Below are 20,864 nucleotides of genomic sequence, written 5' to 3' on the forward strand. Positions count from 1 at the left end.
CGGCGATTCCCAGGTAAGTTTTTTTTCTTTTTTTATTTTTTGATGCAACTTTTTTAACAAAAAAAATTTTACCATAGTTTTTTTTAGTTTTTGGAGATGCAAAAGTTTTTTTCACCATGAGTTTTTTTTGTTTTGGATGAAAAAAAATTCTTCAAATTTTTATCTCAAAACTTCATTTGCAGAAGTTTTTTTACCCTGAGTGTTTGTTTCGGATGAAAAAAAAATTCTTCAAATTTTTATCTTAAAACTTTCCTGTCAAATTTTTTCTGTTCAAACTTTTTCTCTCTCTGGAAAATTTCTCTCAAAAATATTTAACAAAAAATGATAAAAAAATACTAAAAAAATATTAATATTGTTTGAAATCGACAGTACGAACACCAACTAACTGGCAATAGACTAGCCTACCCCCACCCCGCCACCACCAGACACCCGAGCCGCCACCCCCTCCTTGAGAGTCTTGAGACCCCGCGATTTGCCCCGCACCTCGCCACTCGGGTCGACGCCGCGACCAGGCGAGGCGAGCTGTGACTGCTAGCACGCCGGCACGTCGGCACGCCACCCCCAACATCCGTCTGGCCCTCGTCGCCGGCCGGCCGCTGGTTCTCGGTCCCCGCCCCCACCCGGCCACCAGCGCCCGCGAGGCCACGACGCCAGGCCACCAGCGCCCGCGACGCCGCGACGCCGCGACCGTCGATCGGCTCCCAGCTCCCACCCCGCCAAGTGCTAGGCCGCCAACCCCCGCGTACGGCCGCCCCTGCCCCTGCCCCGGTCAGCTCCAAACGACTGCAGATTGTTGCTTGCGCCTGCAGATTTTGCTTGTTACTTGTTTTGCGTGCGCAGGCAGATTGCTGCTTGTTTTGCTTTGAATTTGAGAACTATAATGCTGCTATGATAATGCTACTGTTGTCTGTTTGAATTGAATCTAAAATTAGAAGAGATGCTGTCGAAATTTGCTATTAAATGAGCTATATTTTGCATCTTGAAAGTTTGGTTCCCTCGATTAGAATCAAAACCGAACAAAGGACTTGTTTGTTTCCTTCCATTCCATTCACTTTTACAAAAGAATCAAGCATGCATGGTATACTAAATGAAATCTATTTGCAAAACCTTTTCAGGGGTAGGTATAACTTTTCGCGACGAATCTAATGACGGTAATTAATCGATGATTTGTTACAGTGATGCTACAGTAATCATCCTCTAATCGCGCGGTCAAAGGCTTTATTAGATTCTTCAGGGTCACTAGCGCGGGAATTCTGAAGTTAGTTTTGTAAACTGACTTTGTTTGACACCGTAATTAGCAGTCAAAATATTATTATTCACTAGCACACTTTAGCACAGCACAAACCAAACGGGGCCAAAACTAATCGAAATCGAATTTGCTCGATTCCCATGTATAAAAGAACCGATCAGTTCCTATTCCTAGGAGGAACTGAACTTGTGTGAGAACCGAGAATCAAACAGATTGGTTCGGTTTCTCCCCGATGCCCAGCTCGAGCAAAAACCAACATTATATAGTGACATAACTTTGAGAAGCAAAATTATCCCGCGCAAAAACGGCGCCTCCACTGACCGACGACCAGGCCCCGCGCCGGCGTGCGCCCATCCCGGGTCCACGGTCCAGTGAAAGCAATACCGGTCCCCGGGGACTCGGCCGCTCTCGGTCCATCCGGGACGACGCCACGTCGCCGGCCTGCCTCGACCGTCTCACTGCACTCGGGGCCCACGGAGAAGCCGCTTGCGGCGACAAAGATCGCCCGCGCCCGTGTGCCGCTGCGCTGCGCACGACCGCCCACCGGCAGGTGCCCGTGGCCGGCGGCGGCCCGTGTGCACGCGGGTTGCGCTCGGAACGGGAACCGGATTGAACGGACGGCCCAGATGCGCCCCGGAGCGGGTACGTGCGGCGCGGCGGGGCGGCTTGAATCGGTCTCGGTCGGGGATGTTTCTGTGCCACCGCGCGAGGAGCGCGCGCTGCTGATAGGCGGTTGCTCTGCGCCGCGCGAGGCCCTAGATTTTGGGAAGCTGCGCTGGAGTTTTTAAAACTGCCGGCTTTCTCAACTGGACCCTCATCGAAATGCCATATTGCATTGGACATCCTTACGTCATAGAACCAGCAGAGAGCACCTGTTGCTAGGAGCAAACCAGGGAACGGGTGATTTTGCCTGATTGTGATACGAATTGTGATTGGTAAACCAACCGTTTCAATCAACTATGGGTTTAACCGGTATATTATATGATCCATGGGCAATGCACTTTTCCAAAACTGAATATGAGAATTGCATAAAAGGTTATACCATGATGTTATCTTAATAACTCGGTTGAACTACGAGCCTACTACCGCTCTATCACTCAAGCGCCGAGTCAATGTGCCGTCAACCGGTTTTTGGTTTCATCATTATTACGTGACATAGTAAAGGTTGAAGATGGGGCGGTTAATACGCACAAGAGATCACATTTTCTGACGTAATTCATGCGCTATAGAAGTACTTTTTGTATTGCTGCAACTAATAAATCTAGAAATGCTGGACACCTCATGTTTTTAGATGATTACTACAGCAACTGAGATCAAACTCTACTTGAGAGAAAATCTAGAAATACTTGAGAGAAAACAAATAGCAATCGAGGGACTTCAATACTAATGCTTCTAGAGTATAACTCATTCGTACTATGACTCATAAAGAATGATGTCACAGCGATATAGCATATCCTAGAATTTATATGATTCTAACTTTCGTGAGACAACTCATGTTCATATTATCCACACTATGACTATAATGATGAATATCATATTTTGTCGTTACATGTCATATTCTCAGTTTTGCTGAATTGAGTTTGGAAAGAAACATGAGCTATAAACATTACACTTGATTTTATTGATATCAACCATATTTATGTGCAATGATATACACACTCGTTACCACATTACAACACGTTCTGAAAGAGACACATGAGCCCACATATTCCAAAAACGAGTGGAGATCATTTTTCATCACTAAAGGTCATGCGCTCAGGTTTCATATCAACATAAGTTATAACAATATCACACAAAACACATTCTATTTCGTTATACTTACACGAACTATAATCTTACTAACTCAACAATCCACAACTTCAAAATAGGAATATGAGGTTGTAAGGTAGATATAAACCACATAAATCAGCATTATGAAAAGAGTTGTATAACTACAAACCGTTTTGTTTTTTTTCCTTACATCTCACACAGCCTCGATACAGGGAGAGGGATGAACCTACAACTACAACAAACGCATACACGTCATGAAAAACGCGAAAATTCGGAGGAGTAACTCGACAAAGCGCCAGAAAAGTTTTTTTTTTTAGCATCAAGCGCCGGAAAAGTTGTGCAGCAAAGCGAAAGGAGCCGAACAGCGGGGAGGGAGAGGGACTGTGCCCGTGCACCTCGCCTATAATCGCTCCTCCCGGAGCCCGCCACCCCCACCTCCATCTCCGCCCCCTCCGCTTCTCCCCTCTTCTTCCTCAACCCCCAAACCCTAACGGCCCACCACCCCGCCCGCGACGAGGAGGCCGAGGGTGGCTTGAGTCCAAGAGAGCGCGGGAGGCCCAGGGGCGGCCATGAAGACGCTGTGCCACAAGCCCGGCAAGGGCGGCAAGATCCACCCGTCGCCGGCCGAGGACCCCATCGCGGCGGCGTTCCGCCTCCTCCCAGCCGCCATCGTCGTCCTCGTCGCCGGGCTGACCCCCGAGGACCAGCGGGTGCTGGCCCACCTGGTGACGCGCTCGTTCCTGGTGGGCTGGGACGCCGCCACGGCGCCGCCGTCGGAGCAGGCGTGCCGCGGCGGTCGGCGCCGGCGCGGGCACCCGCCGACCGTCGGGTGCCTGTGCTTCGAGTGCTACGGCAGCTTCTGGACGCGGTGGGGCTGCTCCCCGCAGCGCGACCGCATCCACGCCGCCCTCGAGGCCTTCGAGGAGCACCTCAACGCCGCGGAGTCCGCCGCCGCCTCCTCCTCCGCCACCCCTCCCTACTCCAAGCGCCGCGACAAGGGCAAGCGCGGCAGGGCTGCCGCCGCCGCTCCGCCCCCGCCGTCCCCTCCTCCGCCGCCGCCGCCGCCGATTCGGAGCCGCCCCAAGTCGCCGGAGCCCCCGGCCGTGGCGGAGGTCGTCCCGGAGCCCGCGTCCCCGCCTCCTCCTCCCACGCCGCCCCCGGCTCCCGCGGCGGCGGCGTGCCCCTCCGAGAACAAGGAGGATGTGCCTGAAGCCCCCGCAGAGGCCACGGCGGAGGAATGCGGCGGCGAGGTGGAGGTGGAGGCGGAGGCCGAGGAGGAGAGGAGGCGCGGGTGGGTGGACGTGATGGGCGGGGTGCTGAACCTGCGCCGCTGGTGGATTTGGAGTCCCGCCGTGGAGAGCGCCACCTAGAGGCGGACGGCAGCAGCCCGAGGGCATTCCTGTGAATGCCGGGCCTCTCTAGGGTTCTTTTGGGGAAACCTGTCTGCATAAGCAACAGCAGAGATAAAAGAAGCGCCGGTAAATTCCTCTTCTCCCTCGAGGAAATTTGGAAATCTTCGAGCGCTGCTAGCTAGTAGTACTGTAGTATGGGGTAACATTGCAACCAGTGATGGTGCAAGTGCAACTGCAACTGAACAAGATGAGCATCACTTGGTGCTTGTGATGGTGTGAATTCTGCTCGTCTTGCAGGGTAACTGCTTGCTGTGTTCATAGCTTCCTTGCTCGCTTGCCTTCCTGCCCCTGATCCTGCGTTCCTGCTGGAGGCAGGTTGCAGCCTCGCAGGAGAAGCCTCTTCCTTTTGCTATGTAATTGGGGCGGGTCGTTTCTGATGATCGATCATGTAGAGTAGTATTCTCTAGTCAATGCAGTGTTCGATTTCGACTGTGTTGTGCTTCTTGGATGGGCGATCCTGTTTCATTGGAATCTTCAGTTCTTGCGTAGCTTGTTTTGCTTGCATGGTGTGAATGATCTCATCCGGGAATTTGACGTGGAAGAACCATTGAATGAACCGGCTGCTTGTTCCAGTTGAAGTCAATTGCGTCAGGTGAACTGTAGTTCTTGCCAAGTTCTTCAGGTACAAGATGACCACTGCTGCTCTTGCTCAGCAGGATCAATTCCGACTGGTTTTTGCCGCTCTGTTGATTTGTACTTGCGTTATCCGATACGCCCTCCGGCCCCAGATCCGACTTGCGAGTTTTTTTTTTCTGTAACCGTGAGTAGAACAAATGGAGTGGTGCCGTGGTGGGGACTCTGAAGAGATGGAGTGGTGGCCGGTGGGCACTCTGAACTCTGAAGAGCGAGCAGGGGAAGCATCAGAGCATGGCGATGTTCGCTTATCAGCCGGAGAGGCCGCAGGACTGCAGGAGCCATCGCTATCAGGTACCACAAGCCATTGTTTGGCGGCGTCTCAACTATTGTGGGGATAAGGAGGATTGTTCTGCCTCTCGCTTGCCTCATCTTTGGGCCATTGTTTAGGGGATCCTAGGGGAGGCCTTTGCTCCTTCCCCGAATACACCGAGGAGGCGAGGACCATTCCGTGATCTCGTAACAGTGGCACTAGTCCTGCCTGTCTCGTTCATCAGCTAGGATTCATCCACACATTTCCTTTTTTTTTTGAGACGCATCCACACATTTCCTGGGAAAGTGGGAATGGTAACTGGAGCATCCATGAATCACTGTCACCGTCCTTCCGCGGTAACAAAAAATTACCAGCTACATACCCATGCATATTGTTGTCCACAGCTTCCTAAACCTTGTTGCTTGGCAAATTGGGGCGGGCACACCATTCTTTTCAACTAGAAGCACAGCTTGCCCCAGTTTATGGTGAATTTTGCTAAGAAGGTGATAAATCACGTGTAATCAGAAAGTTTGGCGACCCAAAAGGCAGAACTGTTCTGACAATTGGAGCCAGCAAGCAGGCACTTTATGTTTCACTCGGTCAAAATTAAATAGTTTGATCCTCCTGCACAGCAACATATGCATTCAATAGAGGGGATGGTTCAAGCCAAGTGGCATTTCGAAATGGCATGCATGTTCAAAAAAAAAAAGGCATGAGGTAGGGAGTGAGCCAGTGACCAGCCAGTGACCCTCCTCCCCTTCCCCGCACTTCATAACATGAAATAACTTTTGAGTTGCTTCAAAAAAAAAAAAACTTTTGAGTTGCTTGTTTCTACTGGTGTCTTTCTTAGCAACATCAATACTCCCTCTGTATATGTTTTCAAGGTCGTTTAGACAGCGTTTAGCATACCAAGGAGTGATTGACTACGGTAAAATTTTTCTTATTTGCCCTTATTATGGTGTCGGGTATGTTCTTTACAAGAAACCTTCCCAGTTGGATTGGCAGCACAGGGTGGCCTGAGGCCTGCGGCCCAGGTTCAATCCTTGCACCCATGTAAATTATTGTTTTCGCTGTTTAGTTCCTAAAATATTTACTATAGTACCTATCACATCGAATCTTCGGACACATACATAGAGCATTAAATACAGTTGAAAAAAATAACTAATTATACAATCATGGTGCGGCGGTTCTTCCAGCCGCTATTGGGCTGCGCCAGGCAGAGAGCCTGGCCTCACGACAGGGCTCCCAAAAAATTTCCTACAATACCCGTCACATCGAATCTTTGGACGTCACATCGAATCTTTGGACATATACATAGTGTATTAAATACAGTTGAAAAGCCGCGCTCCCAAAAATTTTCTACAATACCCGTCACATCGAATCTTTGGACACATACATGGAGTATTAAATACAGTTGAAAAGCCGCTGTGGGCTGTGCCAGGCAGAGAGCTTGGCCTCACGACAGTGCTTCATGCCGCCCTGCCATGATGCTCGTGGCGGAGAGGCGGTGGCGGCGGTTATGGATGGTAACAGGCATGAGTGCACAGACCCACACCCGCAAGTCAATTCTAAAACCCGTAATCACACTCGTGACCCGCGATAGTGAAAAGCTATATCCGCTCGCCTACCCGCCATGACCCACACGTCGAGGTCTGGGTGGACAATGGACGCTTGCCTCCTCCTCGCGATCGCACCTAGACTGGGGGTGGGTGAACGGTGCAGAGCACTGTGGGCCTACAGGTGCGGCGAAGGATAGCCGGATGCCAGAGGGCGGGCTGGCAGCAGTTTGGAGGAGCTGGAGATGAGAGTGGAGATATGGGAGATGTGGATGGGAGCGGTGGAGATGCAGACACGGCGTTGGCCATTAGGGGTGGCGGTGGCTTGGGGAAGGGGAGACCGGGTGAGGGGAAAATGAATATAGTGAATGGAAAACCTTACAACTGGTTATATACAAAGTATACGGGGCTCATATGTCAGTTATTGTTGCGGGTTTATGGATAGAGCAGACATGAGTATAGCTTTTTCAAATTCATGAAAATTTACCCACTGGGTTCAAGTATAAACCCGTACCCGTGGCTACAATTACAAATCCGAATCCTCGCCCTAATGGGTTTTTACCTGTGGGCACGCGCGTAATTTCTACCGTTGTCATCCATAGTGGCGGACTGGCGGTGCGTGCTGGGGCACGGCACGGCACGGGCCACGGGCGCACGGCCGGTCGGCGCGAGCGGGACAACCGCACCGCCGCGACGTCGCGCAGCGTGTCGCTACTAGGACCACGAGCGGAGTGCGCGCTGTGGTCAGGACTGGAAAAACTGCGCGTCCGAGCAAGTGCTTTACGAGAGGGCTTTTGGTCTGAACTGGCATGCGCATACGTTTCGGGTCAGAGCGAGCTTCCCTAATCCGGATACTGCCGTGCCGGGCGGCCTTGAGGAGCCGTGGCGCGCGCCGCGCCGCACTCGCGTTTCCGTTTTGCAGGGCCTGCTGCCTCCACGGTCCGCGCGACGAGACGCTGCGATGCGAGGGGAAGGGAAGCGCGTCGCCGACCCGTCGCTGTAACGCATTCACTGCTAGCCTGCTGCTACGGAGTACCTCCTGTGGAGCGCGGCAGCCGGCCGGCAGGCACGGCACGAGCAGCAGGTTCGTTCAGGAGGCGACCAGAAGAGCGAGGCGTGAGCGCGACAGGGCATGCAGGGAGGACGATGACCGGATTCCGACGGAGGACAGGATGGTTATTGCATGGATCCGGCTCTGCCCCCCCCCCCCCCCCCCCCGGCGCTGCGGATAGGCACGGTGTCCAGCCCTCGCCGTCGTCGTGTACCCCACACGGCCACACCCCCTGTGGCCTTAGCTCCGAAGGAATGCCAACAAGCGGAAGCTGCATCGCATCGCGTCGCGTCGCCCGTGCCAGGGCCATGCATGCCGGAGGAGCTGTGATCATGATCCATCATCATCACTTGTCTTACCGTAAAAGGAAGAACGCGCCGGGTGGGACACGTCATCTATCGACATACTCTACAAGTGCAGAGCCTGCTCTGATTTTTTTTGTGGCCCAAGGCGGAACAAAAAATGGAGATCCCTATTTATCATAAAAATACAAAAAAGCAGACTGCAATCGGGATCTGCAAACTGTGACGGTATCTCTTGAAGAAGTTTAGAAAGCATCGAGACGGACAGTCGGACATAGAATGGAGGAGTTGTTGATCAGTCTTCCTCTCTATTAGATCGGCTCTTTATGTAAACCTGCAACTAGACTTTATTGATATTTGTAAACATGACAAGTCTATTAGCATAGCAATTTTTGGAGACCTTGTAGAAGTGCGTGTTCAGGGTGCAACATAACCCGTGAGGGACCCCCCTCTTCGTGTCTCTCTCTCACTATACCACAGCACCAAAATAGCATCAGATGTGCATTGCTAGAAGTGGAGAATTACAGATAAACTGTTAGTTGGTAAAGATCTCTATCTGATTATCAATCAGTAATCCGAATTTTTCCACCTGCAAATTAGTGGGTATAGATCTTTACTTCTTTAGATTTTCGATGAACTATCCATCGGCAATTTACAATAATTAGGTCAAACTACTGGTCGTAAAGAAAATCAAATGTGTGGTTGTTCATATTTCTCTTTTTATTCCTATATTAAAATTTGTAATTGGTATTGTTGGGGAGGAGACTCCGCCAAGCAGCCGAGAGAGAGCATGAGGGAGCAAGAAATGCTTGAGAGGGAGAGAGAGCCCCCTTGACCCCTAGGGTCAGCTATATATATATAGGAGGGGAGGGGCTGGCAATTTTCTCCCGGCCCCCTGGCAAGTATAAGATTTGCAAACAGGCCCTTGGGCCGCCACATAAGGCCCATTACAACATGGGCTGAGCCACTCCCCCAACAGTAGTCCCTCAGCTATTTTGGTTTGATTGGTACAATAAAGTATAGTAGCTGAATACATAGTACCTTGGCCACGAGGATTGTCCTCATGACCGCCCGCTCATACGCCTCGCTAAAAACTCCATCCGAAAACCCAGTGGGACAAAACAGATGGAGAAAAGAGCACCAAAAACCCAGTGGGACAAAACAGATGGAGAAAAGGGCACGCACACCTAGAGGGCCCACATATACATGACGATACACTCAGCTGGTGATTGACTTCGGTCTTAATGATGACGAAGGTCTTCGGTGGTGATGAAGGTCTACGGATGTGATGTGGGTCTTCGGCGATGACGAAGGCGGAATCTTCGTCGCCAGACTTCATCGCGTAGGCCTCGGATACTTGGTTCTTGGGCGTCCGCACCCTTGGCACCGGTTGAACCTCGTCGTCTCCACGAATCACTCTTCGTCATAGCTGATGTAGTCGAAGTAGGGGATGCAGCGCCTTCGACTCTCTGCTCTCGAACGCCGGACAAGACTTGATGCGCAAAGTGATGCTAATCCGCCCTATCCCCAGCCCCTCTTGGCCAGGGTTCGTAGCGGTGGGTGCGAAGATTCTTTAGGATGCGTAGTCGAATCAGCCGTTGTCATGGATGAGGATGGGAGCGAAATAGTCCTCGTCGAGCCCCTCGAGTCGAGCTGCGTCGGCGAAGGCGAGGTTCGAAGTGGTCGTCGCCGAAGTGGAGGGCGAGCGCCTCGAGTCGAACCGTGTCGGTGAGGGCAAAGGCTGAAGTTGAAGGCGAACCCCTCGAGTCGAACTGTGTCGACACGGGCGAAGGCCGAAGTCTTCGTCGCCGAAGTAGAAGACGAGCCCCTCAAGTCGAATTGTGTCGGCAAGGGTGAAGGCCGTAGTAGACGTCGCCGAATTAGAAGGCGAGCCCCTTGAGCCGAACTGTGTCGGCGAGGGCGGAGACCGTAGTAGTCGTCGCCGAAGTAGAATGTGAGCTCGTCTAGCCGAACTGTGTCGGCAAGGGCGAAGACCGTAGTAGTCGTCGCCAAAGTAGAAGGCGAGCCCCTCGAGCCGAACTATGTCGGCGAGGGCAAAGGCCATTGTAGACATCGCCGAAGTAGAAGGCGAGCCCCTCGAGCCGAACTGTGTCGGCAAGGGCAAAGGTTGTAGTTAGGACCGGCTGATGCATGCCGAAGACCCCTCCAAAGTCGATTTGCGACAAAGATTGTCGATGTTGATGACTTATTTTTTCAACAATAATGCGAAAACCAAAGATAGAATTTCGCCGTTCCGAAGATGACAATTTATACACCTGCAAGGTCTGCATCATTTTACTTGAAAAAAAATACTTTGCAAACTTATTAGGATGCCTCTGGCTCTTTAGCTCGAAGAGGTCTCATCCTAGCCTTCGGCATTATGTGTGACAGGACTTTCCTTGCCTTCGTCATTTCGCACGAAAGAACTTTTCTTAGGGGACCTTCGGCTCTTTAGCTCGCATAGGTTAAGCCCTAGCCTTCGGCTTTCGCACGATAGGATTTTTCATGCCTTCGACATTTCACACGATAGGACTTTTCGTATCAGCGTGAGCATCTTTGGCTCCCCGCTGCAATGCAATGTGATGCAAATATTGCAGTATGAGATGAATGAGTGAATGCTATTGCAAAGAGTAAAAAACGAAGGACTTTAATGTGTGTGAAGTGAAGCTAAGGGGTGCAGGACCATTCTGCTTCTGCAGCCCATGCTTACTTCTTTCAAGTATTCTTACTTGCTACGCACCGATGACTCCCATCTTCGCTTGACGAAGAGGGATAGATGCTTCGGTGCACCCTTGTCTATTTGGACGCTCATTCTCTCTAGGGGCCAATTAGTACTGAAGGCCATATAGAATTCCGTAAGACCATGGTATTTTCATATACAACCGTGGTTACTTCGGGTGAAGACCAATAGCCCGAAGAAAAATCTTTCATAAGATTTTGGTAATAGAGGCTCCATATAGAATTTTAGTTGCTTCGGGGTGAAAACCAATAACCCTATAGTAGTATCTTTCATTAAACATAGATAGCCGAAGTTCCATATGAGATTTTGCTTTGGGGTGAAAACCAATAGCCCCAAAAGAGGATCTTGCATAAAACATAGATAACCAAAGCCCTCATATGAAATTTTGCTTCGGTGTGAAAACCAATATACCCGAAGGAGGTCTTTCATAAGGTTTAGATGACTGAAGCTCCATATAAAATTATTTTTTGCTTCAGGACGAAATTCCATACCCCGAAGGTAGTATCCTGCATAGATGTGAGGAAGTGCGCATATGGTATACATAATTCAAATGATGTAGACAACGTGGTAACTTTAAAAAAATAGGGGTTAACACACACATATAATTAAGCAAGCTGTTACAAAGTGTAAATCGTAAGATATTCAGCAGGGTGTTGAACGTTATTACCCTAACAGTGAAGGATGGACTGTGCCTGTTTATTCTGGTCATTCCAGCACTTTCACTGATGACAACACCTCTTTCGAATAAGAGGGATAGGATGTTTCAGCTCTGAGAACCGAAACATAGCAATATAGTTTCTTCGGCAAAAAAAGAGTTATATATAGAACAGGGCTATTTCATACTCTGGTATACCCGAGCCAGCCTTCCGTGCCCTGTGCTCCCGCCCGCCCGTTTTTTTCGGCGCGGAGGACGCCCCCGCCCGGCCGCTCGTCCACTTAACCGGTCTTTACGCCGCAAGTGACCACACACGCTCCCTTCAAGGCAGTTGTTTTTTACTGCTGTTTTTTTTTTGGCTCGTAGGACTAGGCGCTGAATGCTTCCTTCACTGCCGTTGTTTTTTTTTCTTTTGCTCGTAGGACTAGGCGCTGAACGCTTCCCACCAAACTAGAATTGGAAAACAAAACTGTTTTGCAGTTGCGAGACACAAAAATTCTGATATTTACAATCAATGTATAGTTATCATCAATATTACAAATCATGATGAACACAAAACTAGAACTCTATGCAATTCAGCAACAGTCAACTTATTTGCTTATCACAAACGGCATGTGTGATCATAAAAAACTTGAATTCAATTTACTCTAGTAGCATCCTGTTAATCTCCCAATCTCATGTAACAAAATATGTCGATGCAAAATCTCATTACCTTGCAAACACCACACATTGTTCTGAGCCGGTTCATAAATATCATAAACATAGAAGATGGAGTCATATTTCTGTTATCTGACACTCTGAACTTACATTTTCGTAAGAACCTATACACAGAAGCTCTAAATATGCAATCCTCACATGAAACTCAGAATCTACCTACTGTACAATAGATGCTCCTGCAAAAAATCCATCAGCTGATTAACAAGGGGAATTGTCCCTGAACACCTAATCGTGATGATGGGCCCCAATCAAAGATGGCACTGTAAATGGAGATCATTTTTGGCCACCTCAGATCCTGAAAATAAAGGGATAAAACACTTGAATATGCTGGCATCATTTTTATAGATTGACTTCCTGAAAAAATCATTTGAATGAACATTTTTAAGAAAATGACTAGATGTTGCATAAACACCAAGGTAATTAGGAGCAGGAATTAAACTAGCTGAATCAGAGAAAAGACCATTCCATAGACTGGCTGTAGCAAGCTCACTTTTAAAATGTTCTAGCTGGTTAATTACTGATCCAGAGGAGATAGGCCTCACCATGAGATGCCAAGGAGAACTTCACTGGGAACAGCCCTGTAGTTTGCATCGACCAGCTGGATCTTAGGTTCGTATGCTTGCAGCCATTTCTAAGTTCACTGGCTCGCTTTTCCTTGATTGTCCACCCATCATAAATCTTCCCTCCGAATTGCAGCAGCACCAGTGTATTTTTAAGAAAAATCATGGAAGAAAGGCATAAAAAAAGATCAAAACACTATAGCTACAGTGTCGGTGAACCCAAATTTCATACCACATGCAAGATTAGTTCCAAATACACAATCATTTTGTCCTTTTTGAGACCAAAAGAAAACCCCCAACATTTTGCTTAAACTAAGCTTATTCTGTTCAGCTGCAGACTATGGTTGAAACAATAACCCGTACTTTTTCACCGGAAATATGTGTGGAACTTCGTGAAATTAGCGCCAGCACGTGTCGGCAGGACCTTACCAGGGCTAATGCAGATTTTCATGTCACTTGGACTGATCTGATCTTATCCATGAACTAAAGGAGGTCCCTGCTCTCTAATGCATCAGTCACCATTGTTGCACACGAGGAGGGAGCAGAACTACAGGTAAACAACTGCAGAAAGTCCAACAATGATCTTTCAGGGGGGTTCAATTATAGTGCACAAGCTAAATGTAAAAATTTAGCAAAATGCAACCAACACTCATGTAAACTTATATAGACAAGATAATTATGAACAACATATTGCAGATTCTTAAAATATAACGAGACAATTGACTCTAAGGCGTAGATGCAACAATTGTATTGTAAAATAGGAAGTGTATTATACTTCTAGAATACAATGTTAAATTATGATTTGAATAACCAAAGAACTAGTATGGCTAGACCCAGAGTCAGTTTACCAAATGCACTGACAAACTTTTCTCCAGCAGTTCAGAGAGTAACGCAACATCATGCCAAAAAAAATACCAAGTCAAAATTAACAGGAATGATCAAATTAGAAAAGCACATTGAACTCCAGTTAAAATAATAGAGCAAATTGTAAGTATAATCTATTTGAATTAGGCAGAACTCTGATTAAATACACCATATCCTTTGTCAGTATGTTCTATTCAATTAACTGTGTACTGCACTCCCATATCGAAAGGGACCATACGACACATAAAAAGAATGAATTATGAAGTAGATTTGCTAGAAATTCTAGAATATAGTACAGACCTAGCTGAAAAAATTCTCCTTCACTAGCCAGATAAAAAGGACAACAGAAATTCTAGAAGCCGCGCCTGCCGCACGACGGTGCTCCGCCCCCGCCGCCGCTTCGCGCACCTGCTCCGCTGCTCCGGCCGCGGCCGTGTACCCCTGTGCCGCCGCATATGAAGGGGAGGGAGGGGGGGGGGGGGGGCGCCGCCGCCGCTCCCCGCGGTGGGAGGCGGGAGGCGGTGGTGAGCACGCAGATCGGGAAGGCGCGCGGGTCGCGGATGCCGATATGCGCCGGGATGAAGCATTTTTGTTCTCGCCAATCTGCTCCAATGTGATCTTGTAGCTGCAGCAGAAATCAATAGATCAAAGCACAAAACAGGATCTAAGCCGGTTAATATACACAATTTAAAAGATATAAAATGACAGGATTTCAGGAAACTAACCAAAGGCTAGTTTATTTAGCAAATAATGGAATTGTCAATCTGATCCAGCCTTTACTGCAAATCTTAAACTATTAATCTATATAAATTAATCCCAAGAAGAGAGCAGTTTGCAGAGCACATCTAATGCATGAGCCAAAACAAAATGAATGGGAGCTGAAGACAGATTGATGACAATAGGGCTAGAATGAATTAGCAGGCAGCTTTACAAGACTGTCAGTGAGTTTTGCTGGAAAGCTGGTCTGAGGATCAGCATCTTGACAAAGGTTGCTCTGCAGGCTGTGTTCAGTCAGAGCCAGTAGAGGTTGAGGCTTCAGAACATACTGCCAATAGCTCGAGTGTGTTCAATGGAGGATTTCAGAAAGAAATTCAGGAACGTAAGCTCACATTTGAGCACTCATATATAAACAAAATCATTTCCATCTAAGAACAAAATCATATTGTGTATCTGAATTCCTAACAGATATACATACAGAAACAAATAAAGTCATCAATCTAGTTTTTTAAAAGGACATAACACTCTAGTTATCTGAACATGTATTCCCCCACCAACACTTGACAGAAAAACAATTAGTGGTAATAAAGTGCTTGGTCCTGGCACTCAGCAGCCCGATAGAGCATGTTCAACAATGACTTATCTTTCATGTTATATAAATTATATGGTCCAAGACATGAGCTCCACTGAATTCTACACAATGAATTATCTTGCTTAAGATTCAACCCAACAGGACGGTAAAAATGAAGACAATCAAGACATAAGACTGACCAGCATACCAATACAGTTACAGCTTGTCACATTGTCACAGAAAATTGAGAACTATGCATAAATTTCCCCCCTTGGTTGAAACAGAAGTACATGGTAGTGCACTAGCAAATCGGTTAGCACTTGGAAGTCTAGACAAGTAGCCTGCTTTACTGTTAGACAGGGATGAAAACAATTGAGATCTAAGACTAAACATAAGCGTACAGAAACTAACAATTCAATTTCAACTCAACAGGTTCTCACGAGCCACTAAGAAGCATGCCTAAATGTTCCACTTGGCTCACGTATAAGTAGATGACGGGAGTGCACCAGCTACTCGATTTGAGCAACCAAGGCGCCTATGCAGATAAGTTTCCTGCTATACTACTCTGCATGAACGCCATAGCAGCACAACAGTGGTCTCCGGGGGAGGGGGACGAGTACGAGCTCACCATGGCCTTGTTGTGGCAGTGGCGACAGGGGAGCACCTGATTGCAGGCCACGATCTTACACCTCCGCCGGTAATGTTCGCACCTGCAGAAGCAGCACAAAATTCATTCTCGTGAGAACAAGCTCAATGAAACGAACCCGACACGGATCGAGGAAGTCCGAAGGACCCAATCCATCGAGCGAAATCGGACGGCCTCGCAGAGCCGGGCCATTCGACCCCGAGAGTAGCAAATCTAGGTTCCGTCGGGGGCGAGGAAATGGAAGATTGGAGGAAGACGAAGGGCGAAGCTAATCTAGGCACCCGCTCGCTTGCTCACCCGTGCTCCATCTTGCCCACGTTGCGGCGGTCGATCTCCCCGTCGCAGGCCACGTCGACCTCGGCGGCGCCGTTGTCGCCGGGGAAGTGCACTCCCCCCATCCCCGGCGGAGAAGGCGAGCGGCGCCGGGAGGAGAGAGACGGCACGGGAGGTTGGTGCAGCGCTGGGAGGGATTGGGGGCTGGCCGAGAAAAATGGCCGTGGTGGGGGGGAGCACCGTCGGAGGAGGCGAGCGCCGCCGGGAGGAGAGCAACGGCGCGGGGAGGGTGCAGCGCCGGGACGGGAGCTGGGCGGTGGAGGCGAGCGGCACTGGGAGGAGAGTGACGGCGCGGAGGGGGTGCGGCGCCAGGAGGGACTGGGCACCGGGACGGGAGCTGGGCTGTGGAGGCGAGCGGCGCAGGGAGGAGAGCGACGGCGCACGGGGCCGGCGGGGGAGTGGGGTGGGGTTGCGGCGCCGGGAGGTATTGGGCACCGGGACGGGAGTGGGCGGTTGGGCGTGGAGACGGTGGTGGAGGTGGTGGGGTATGTTGTCGCAGATCGGGGGCGAGCCGGATGGAAAAAACCGGAAGCGGCGATAGGGGGACCAGACGGATCGGGTGTGTGCGCTGGTTCTGGCATGGAAATCGCTTATTTCATAACAGAGTACTAAATAGACCTACTATATATATAAAAAAAACTAATTCTTCGATAACTGTGCAAGCAGCATATCAATGCATTAAAAAAAAGGGTTAATTGGTTCTGTACCATCGCAAATATCGAAGATTGGATTTCTACCATTACAATTCAACTAATTGCAATCGTACCATTACAACTCCTAAATACACCGATTCCTGCCATTTTGTACACCTCCGACGCCACTGGGCCCACCTGTAGGCCGTTGTATATCCGTATTTCCCTCTCTGCCCCTAGTCGGTCGCATACAAGGCTGAGCCAGCGCTCCCCACCCATGCCGCGCCCGCCATTCGCCCCGGTCCTTCCTCTATTCGTCTCGTCTTCCCCACGAACCCTAGTAGATCCCGAACCCTAGGTCCCCGGATTCGGCCGCCGGCGGTGAGGCCGAGATCGACGGCGGTGGCGGCAGACCGATGCGCGTGGCTGGGGTCGCGGAACCCTAGGTTCCTCGGCATCTAGTAGAGATGGACGACGACATTGGGAGGTATGCATCCTGGATCCATGTATCTGACTCCATGTGGTTGCTAATCTCCTCGGATAAATGTTGAGTCATACCATTGAATCGGTGTTTTGCACGTAAGCATATGCTATCTTGGATGTGATTAGCTTTTTTCTTTGTGCCGTTTTGTGTTGGTCCTAGGGAAGAGTTGTTCGCGCTAGAGATTAATGTCCAAGAATTTGTGACGACGGACTCGAATGGTAGAATTAATGTCCTAACATCGTATCATTCAGGAAAGCAATAAGGCATTATGCCATTGTAAGAGGTTTTGAGTTTGCTGGCCTCCAAACAGACCCAACAAGATTCATTGCCAAGTGTGCATATAAAGGCTGTCCATGGCGCATCCATGCTTCTAGGCTTCAAGGTCAAAGCACAATTCAGGTATAATTGTTTGCTAACATCTTTATTTCCTTTCTATATTAATTTTTCTCTGAATTCAGCAAGGTCTGATATATTATGTTCATGCGCAGATCAAGGTTCTACCCGTAGAGCATAATTGCCCAACAACCAAGCTTGTAGAAGGCAAGATGGCTACTCAAGGCTGGGTTGCAGACAGGTTATCTGATTGGGTGAAGAAGAACCCTCACAAAGGGACAAAAGAAGCAAAGGAAAAGTTAGAGTCAGAGTATGGAATAAAGTTGAAGTATTCCAAAGCCTGGTCAGGTATGAAGGTTGCTCTTGAACAAATTCATGGTAAATATGAAGAAAGTTTTCAATTGTTGTTCAACTGGAAAGCACAAATGGAGATTAGTCAGCCAGGTAGCATAATTGAAATAGAAGTGGAGAAGATAGGAAAAAAGATGTGTTTCAAGAGACTATTTGTAGCATTGAGGCCATGTATAGATGGTTTTTTGGCTGCTTGTAGACCATACATAGGAGTGGATGCATCTATTTTGAAAGGCAAGTACACTGGATAGTTGGCTAGTGCCACTTCAGTAGATGGACACAACTGGTTATACTATGTTGCTTATGGCATATTTCACTCAGAGACAGAAGAAAACTGGGTATGGTTCATGGAGCAGTTACAAAAGGCTGTAGGCTCCCCACCTGGTTTGGTCATATCTACAGATGCATGCAAAGGATTGGAAACTGCTGTGAGTGTTGTTTTCCTGAGGTAGAACACAGAGAATGCATGAGACACCTATATGGGAATTTCATGAAGCAGTACCAAGGTGATGTTTTCACTGACCACCTATATCCAGCAGCAAGAGCTTACACTGAATGGCTGTTCAAATGGCACATTAGCAAGATATATGAAGTTGCCCCAGATGCAATTGTATACCTTGAAGAGCATCACAACAGGTTGTGGTATAGGTGTTGGTTTTCAGAAGCAAGCAAATGTGATTGCCTGACAAATAATGTCTCAGAAAGTTTCAATAGTCAGGTTAGGCACTTAAAGGGACTACTACTTCATGAGTTAGTTGATGGAATAAGAGAGCTCATAATGGAGAAGAGGTACCTTAGAAAGCAGATAGCAAACAAGATGGATGATGGGATACTGCCAAATGTGATGAAGGAGCTGAATCAAGTAAGCAACAACCTCAGGGTTGTGAAGGTTGCAAGAAGTGATGAGGACTGTGCAGAGGTTACTCTAGTGGATGCCTACAACAACACTAGAAGGCACACAGTTGACCTAAAAAACCATAACTGCTCTTGCAGAGTTTGGCAGGTAACTGAAAAACCTTGTCATCATGCTCTAGCCTGGATCTTGTCTAATAGAGGTGTACAGATCTCAGACTTTGTACATGATTACTACTCTGTGGCTAAGTTCAAGGCAGCATATCAAGGCAGTGTCACTACAATGTCAGATAGGTCCCAGTGGCCTGAAGTTGATCTTGGTTTCCAAGTGTGGCCATCACTACAGACAAGGGCACCAGGCAGGCCGAAAGTCCAGAGAATCAGAGGAGCTCTTGAGAAAGGACCCAAAAAGAAGGTTAGATGCTCCAGATGCAAAGGCTATGGACACTTTGCCAAGACTTGCAAACTTGCAAAACCAGCAGAAGATGTTGCTCCAGAAACACCAACCAAGAGGTATGTTACAAAGGAAATAACTATGATATTACATTGTAAACTTGCTGTGACTTGTATAGCTTTCAAACTGATTCATCCCTGTTCTGTGATGTAGGAAATGGCAGCCAGATGATGAAGGAACTTCTGGTCCACCAAAGAAGAAGAAGAAGACTCCCAAGAAGAAGCCAGCTAAGAAGAAAACTCCTAAGAAGAAGAAGACTCCTAAGAAGAAGAAAACTCCAAAGAAGAAGAAGAAGCAGACACAAGCAGCCGCAGCTCCACCTCGTACAACAGTTAGAAGCCTGAGAGATTGGCTCGGCATGTGATGCATCATCCAGGCTATTGAGATCCAGAATCTTTTGTGAGCTTGTATTGTGAACTTGTAATGCAACATCCAGCCTGAGAGATAGGCTCCTAAGATTGGTGTGAACTTCTTATGTTAAGTGTGAACTTCTTATATTAAGTGTGAACTTGCTGTGATCTTTGTTCTGCTACCTGTGAACCTTGTTATTGGAACAAGTCTGAACCTGTTTGTTATGACAATCTAAACTTGTTATTGTGACTGTGTCAACATTGTTATTGGCCCAATGTCTGGATGCCAACCAGTTATGTGAGCCTTGCTTATATCAGTTATCTGAATTTTTTCATTTTGCAAATTAAACATGGATGCCAACCAGGCAGCAGGAATTCGTTCACCATCACAGCATGGACAATTCATTCATGGAATCAACATTTAGGTTTCACTTGCAACAACATTCAAGTTTCACTTCCAAACCATACCCAAAATTAGGCCAAATACAACACCCACACATACAGATGCTAAGACTGCATTGCTCACTACAAAGGATTTTCCCTGGCACATTTGCTTCAGCTCCTCCATCTCATTCTTCAGTTCACAAAGCTGCTGTCTCATCTCCATCATCTTTTGCTCTCCAGTTTCATGTTCTTTGGCCATTTCAAGATCCTTCATTCTCCTCGTCCGCAAATACTTGACATAGGCACCTTCCCACCAGTAGTAGCCACAAGTGTCATCATCCTGATACAAAATACAGCAAAAGCCTTGTAGAAACTCAATCTGAAATTGAACTCATCCGAAACCGACATTAATTTGAATCAAAACCGCTCACCGGAAAGTTGTTTGGGCACTTGTAGAAGACCATCCCGTAAGATTCCCGTTTCTTGCTTCGCAGCTTGACCACAGGAATCTTGCATTGCGGGCAATCGATCAACGGAAGAGACTCACCTTCGTAGGCCGAAATCCTGCCCCTGCTCCTGCTAGCGGACGAGGCTTCGAACTGCATCGGACTACCATCAGGCCTGAACATGGCCACGCGCACCGGTCCGCCGCCGCCGCCGTCGATCTCGGCCTCACCGCCGGCGGCCGAATCCAGCGACTTGGGGTTCGGGATCTACTAGGGTTCGTGGGGAAGACGAGACGGATAGAGGAAGGACCGGGGCGAATGGCGGGCGCGGCGCGGCGCGGGTGGGGAGCGCTGGCTCAGCCTTGTATGCGACCGACCAGGGGCAGAGAGGGAAATACGGATATACAACGGCCTGCAGGTGGGCCCAGGGGCGTCGGAGGTGTACAAAATGGCAGGAATCGGTGTATTTAGGAGTTGTAATGGTACGATTGCAATTAGTTGAATTGTAATGGTAGAAGTCCAATCTTTGATATTTGCGATGGTTCAGAA

At 48.4% G+C, this 20,864-nt stretch overlaps 4 protein-coding genes across 6 annotated transcripts; 2 read left to right on the forward strand and 2 right to left on the reverse strand.

Annotated features, from left to right (window-relative positions):
* Positions 1–3,190: 3,190 nt before the first annotated feature.
* On the forward strand, positions 3,191–4,928 carry LOC120655818 (atherin-like). Its single transcript, XM_039933781.1, has one exon. It carries the CDS (start codon positions 3,589–3,591, stop codon positions 4,387–4,389), a length of 801 nt encoding a protein of 266 aa, XP_039789715.1. The 5' UTR covers positions 3,191–3,588; the 3' UTR covers positions 4,390–4,928.
* A 7,373-nt stretch (positions 4,929–12,301) lies between these two features.
* Positions 12,302–16,549, reverse strand: LOC120655819. 3 transcript variants are annotated; one of them, XR_005667742.1, is made up of 4 exons: positions 15,994–16,503; positions 13,328–15,760; positions 12,881–13,016; positions 12,302–12,633 (listed from the first exon to the last, which is right to left on the reverse strand). XR_005667742.1 is itself a non-coding variant. In XM_039933783.1 (4 exons), the coding sequence occupies exons 1-3, from the start codon at positions 16,092–16,094 to the stop codon at positions 14,115–14,117; spliced, it is 456 nt and encodes a 151-aa protein (XP_039789717.1). In that variant the 5' UTR covers positions 16,095–16,549; the 3' UTR covers positions 12,302–12,633; positions 12,881–14,114. The 3 variants fall into 3 exon arrangements, 1 of the variants encoding a protein (XP_039789717.1); XR_005667741.1 differs by having other exon boundaries at positions 12,881–14,387; positions 14,488–15,760; positions 15,994–16,500; XM_039933783.1 differs by having other exon boundaries at positions 12,881–14,387; positions 15,679–15,760; positions 15,994–16,549.
* A 579-nt stretch (positions 16,550–17,128) lies between these two features.
* On the forward strand, positions 17,129–19,499 carry LOC120653519. Its single transcript, XM_039931247.1, has 6 exons — positions 17,129–17,148; positions 17,397–17,544; positions 17,634–17,826; positions 18,151–18,257; positions 18,329–19,194; positions 19,289–19,499. Exons 1-6 carry the CDS (start codon positions 17,129–17,131, stop codon positions 19,497–19,499), a joined length of 1,545 nt encoding a protein of 514 aa, XP_039787181.1.
* A 365-nt stretch (positions 19,500–19,864) lies between these two features.
* Positions 19,865–20,619, reverse strand: LOC120655820. The gene is made up of 2 exons (XM_039933784.1): positions 20,301–20,619; positions 19,865–20,209 (listed from the first exon to the last, which is right to left on the reverse strand). The coding sequence occupies exons 1-2, from the start codon at positions 20,496–20,498 to the stop codon at positions 19,937–19,939; spliced, it is 471 nt and encodes a 156-aa protein (XP_039789718.1). The 5' UTR covers positions 20,499–20,619; the 3' UTR covers positions 19,865–19,936.
* Positions 20,620–20,864: the final 245 nt, after the last annotated feature.

The sequence above is a fragment of the Panicum virgatum genome, chromosome 1N (assembly GCF_016808335.1).
Source record: "Panicum virgatum strain AP13 chromosome 1N, P.virgatum_v5, whole genome shotgun sequence".
Lineage (NCBI taxonomy): Eukaryota > Viridiplantae > Streptophyta > Magnoliopsida > Poales > Poaceae > Panicum > Panicum virgatum.

What these genes read in the sequence shown, in the direction of transcription:
- LOC120655818 (XM_039933781.1), top strand. Translation starts at nt 3,589, where the DNA reads ATGAAGACGCTGTGCCACAAGCCCGGCAAGGGCGGCAAGATCCACCCG.
- LOC120655819 (XM_039933783.1), bottom strand. Translation starts at nt 16,094, where the DNA reads ATGGGGGGAGTGCACTTCCCCGGCGACAACGGCGCCGCCGAGGTCGAC. An exon ending in GTGGGCAAGATGGAGCACGG is followed by an intron (nt 15,761 to 15,993) that starts GTGAGCAAGCGA and finishes CTGCTTCTGCAG; the next exon opens with GTGCGAACATTACCGGCGGA. An exon ending in ACTGCCACAACAAGGCCATG is followed by an intron (nt 14,388 to 15,678) that starts GTGAGCTCGTAC and finishes TTTCTGCTGCAG; the next exon opens with CTACAAGATCACATTGGAGC.
- LOC120653519 (XM_039931247.1), top strand. Translation starts at nt 17,129, where the DNA reads ATGGACGACGACATTGGGAG. An exon ending in AAGGTCAAAGCACAATTCAG is followed by an intron (nt 17,545 to 17,633) that starts GTATAATTGTTT and finishes GTTCATGCGCAG; the next exon opens with ATCAAGGTTCTACCCGTAGA. An exon ending in CCAGAAACACCAACCAAGAG is followed by an intron (nt 19,195 to 19,288) that starts GTATGTTACAAA and finishes TCTGTGATGTAG; the next exon opens with GAAATGGCAGCCAGATGATG.
- LOC120655820 (XM_039933784.1), bottom strand. Translation starts at nt 20,498, where the DNA reads ATGTTCAGGCCTGATGGTAGTCCGATGCAGTTCGAAGCCTCGTCCGCT. An exon ending in AGTGCCCAAACAACTTTCCG is followed by an intron (nt 20,210 to 20,300) that starts GTGAGCGGTTTT and finishes ATTTTGTATCAG; the next exon opens with GATGATGACACTTGTGGCTA.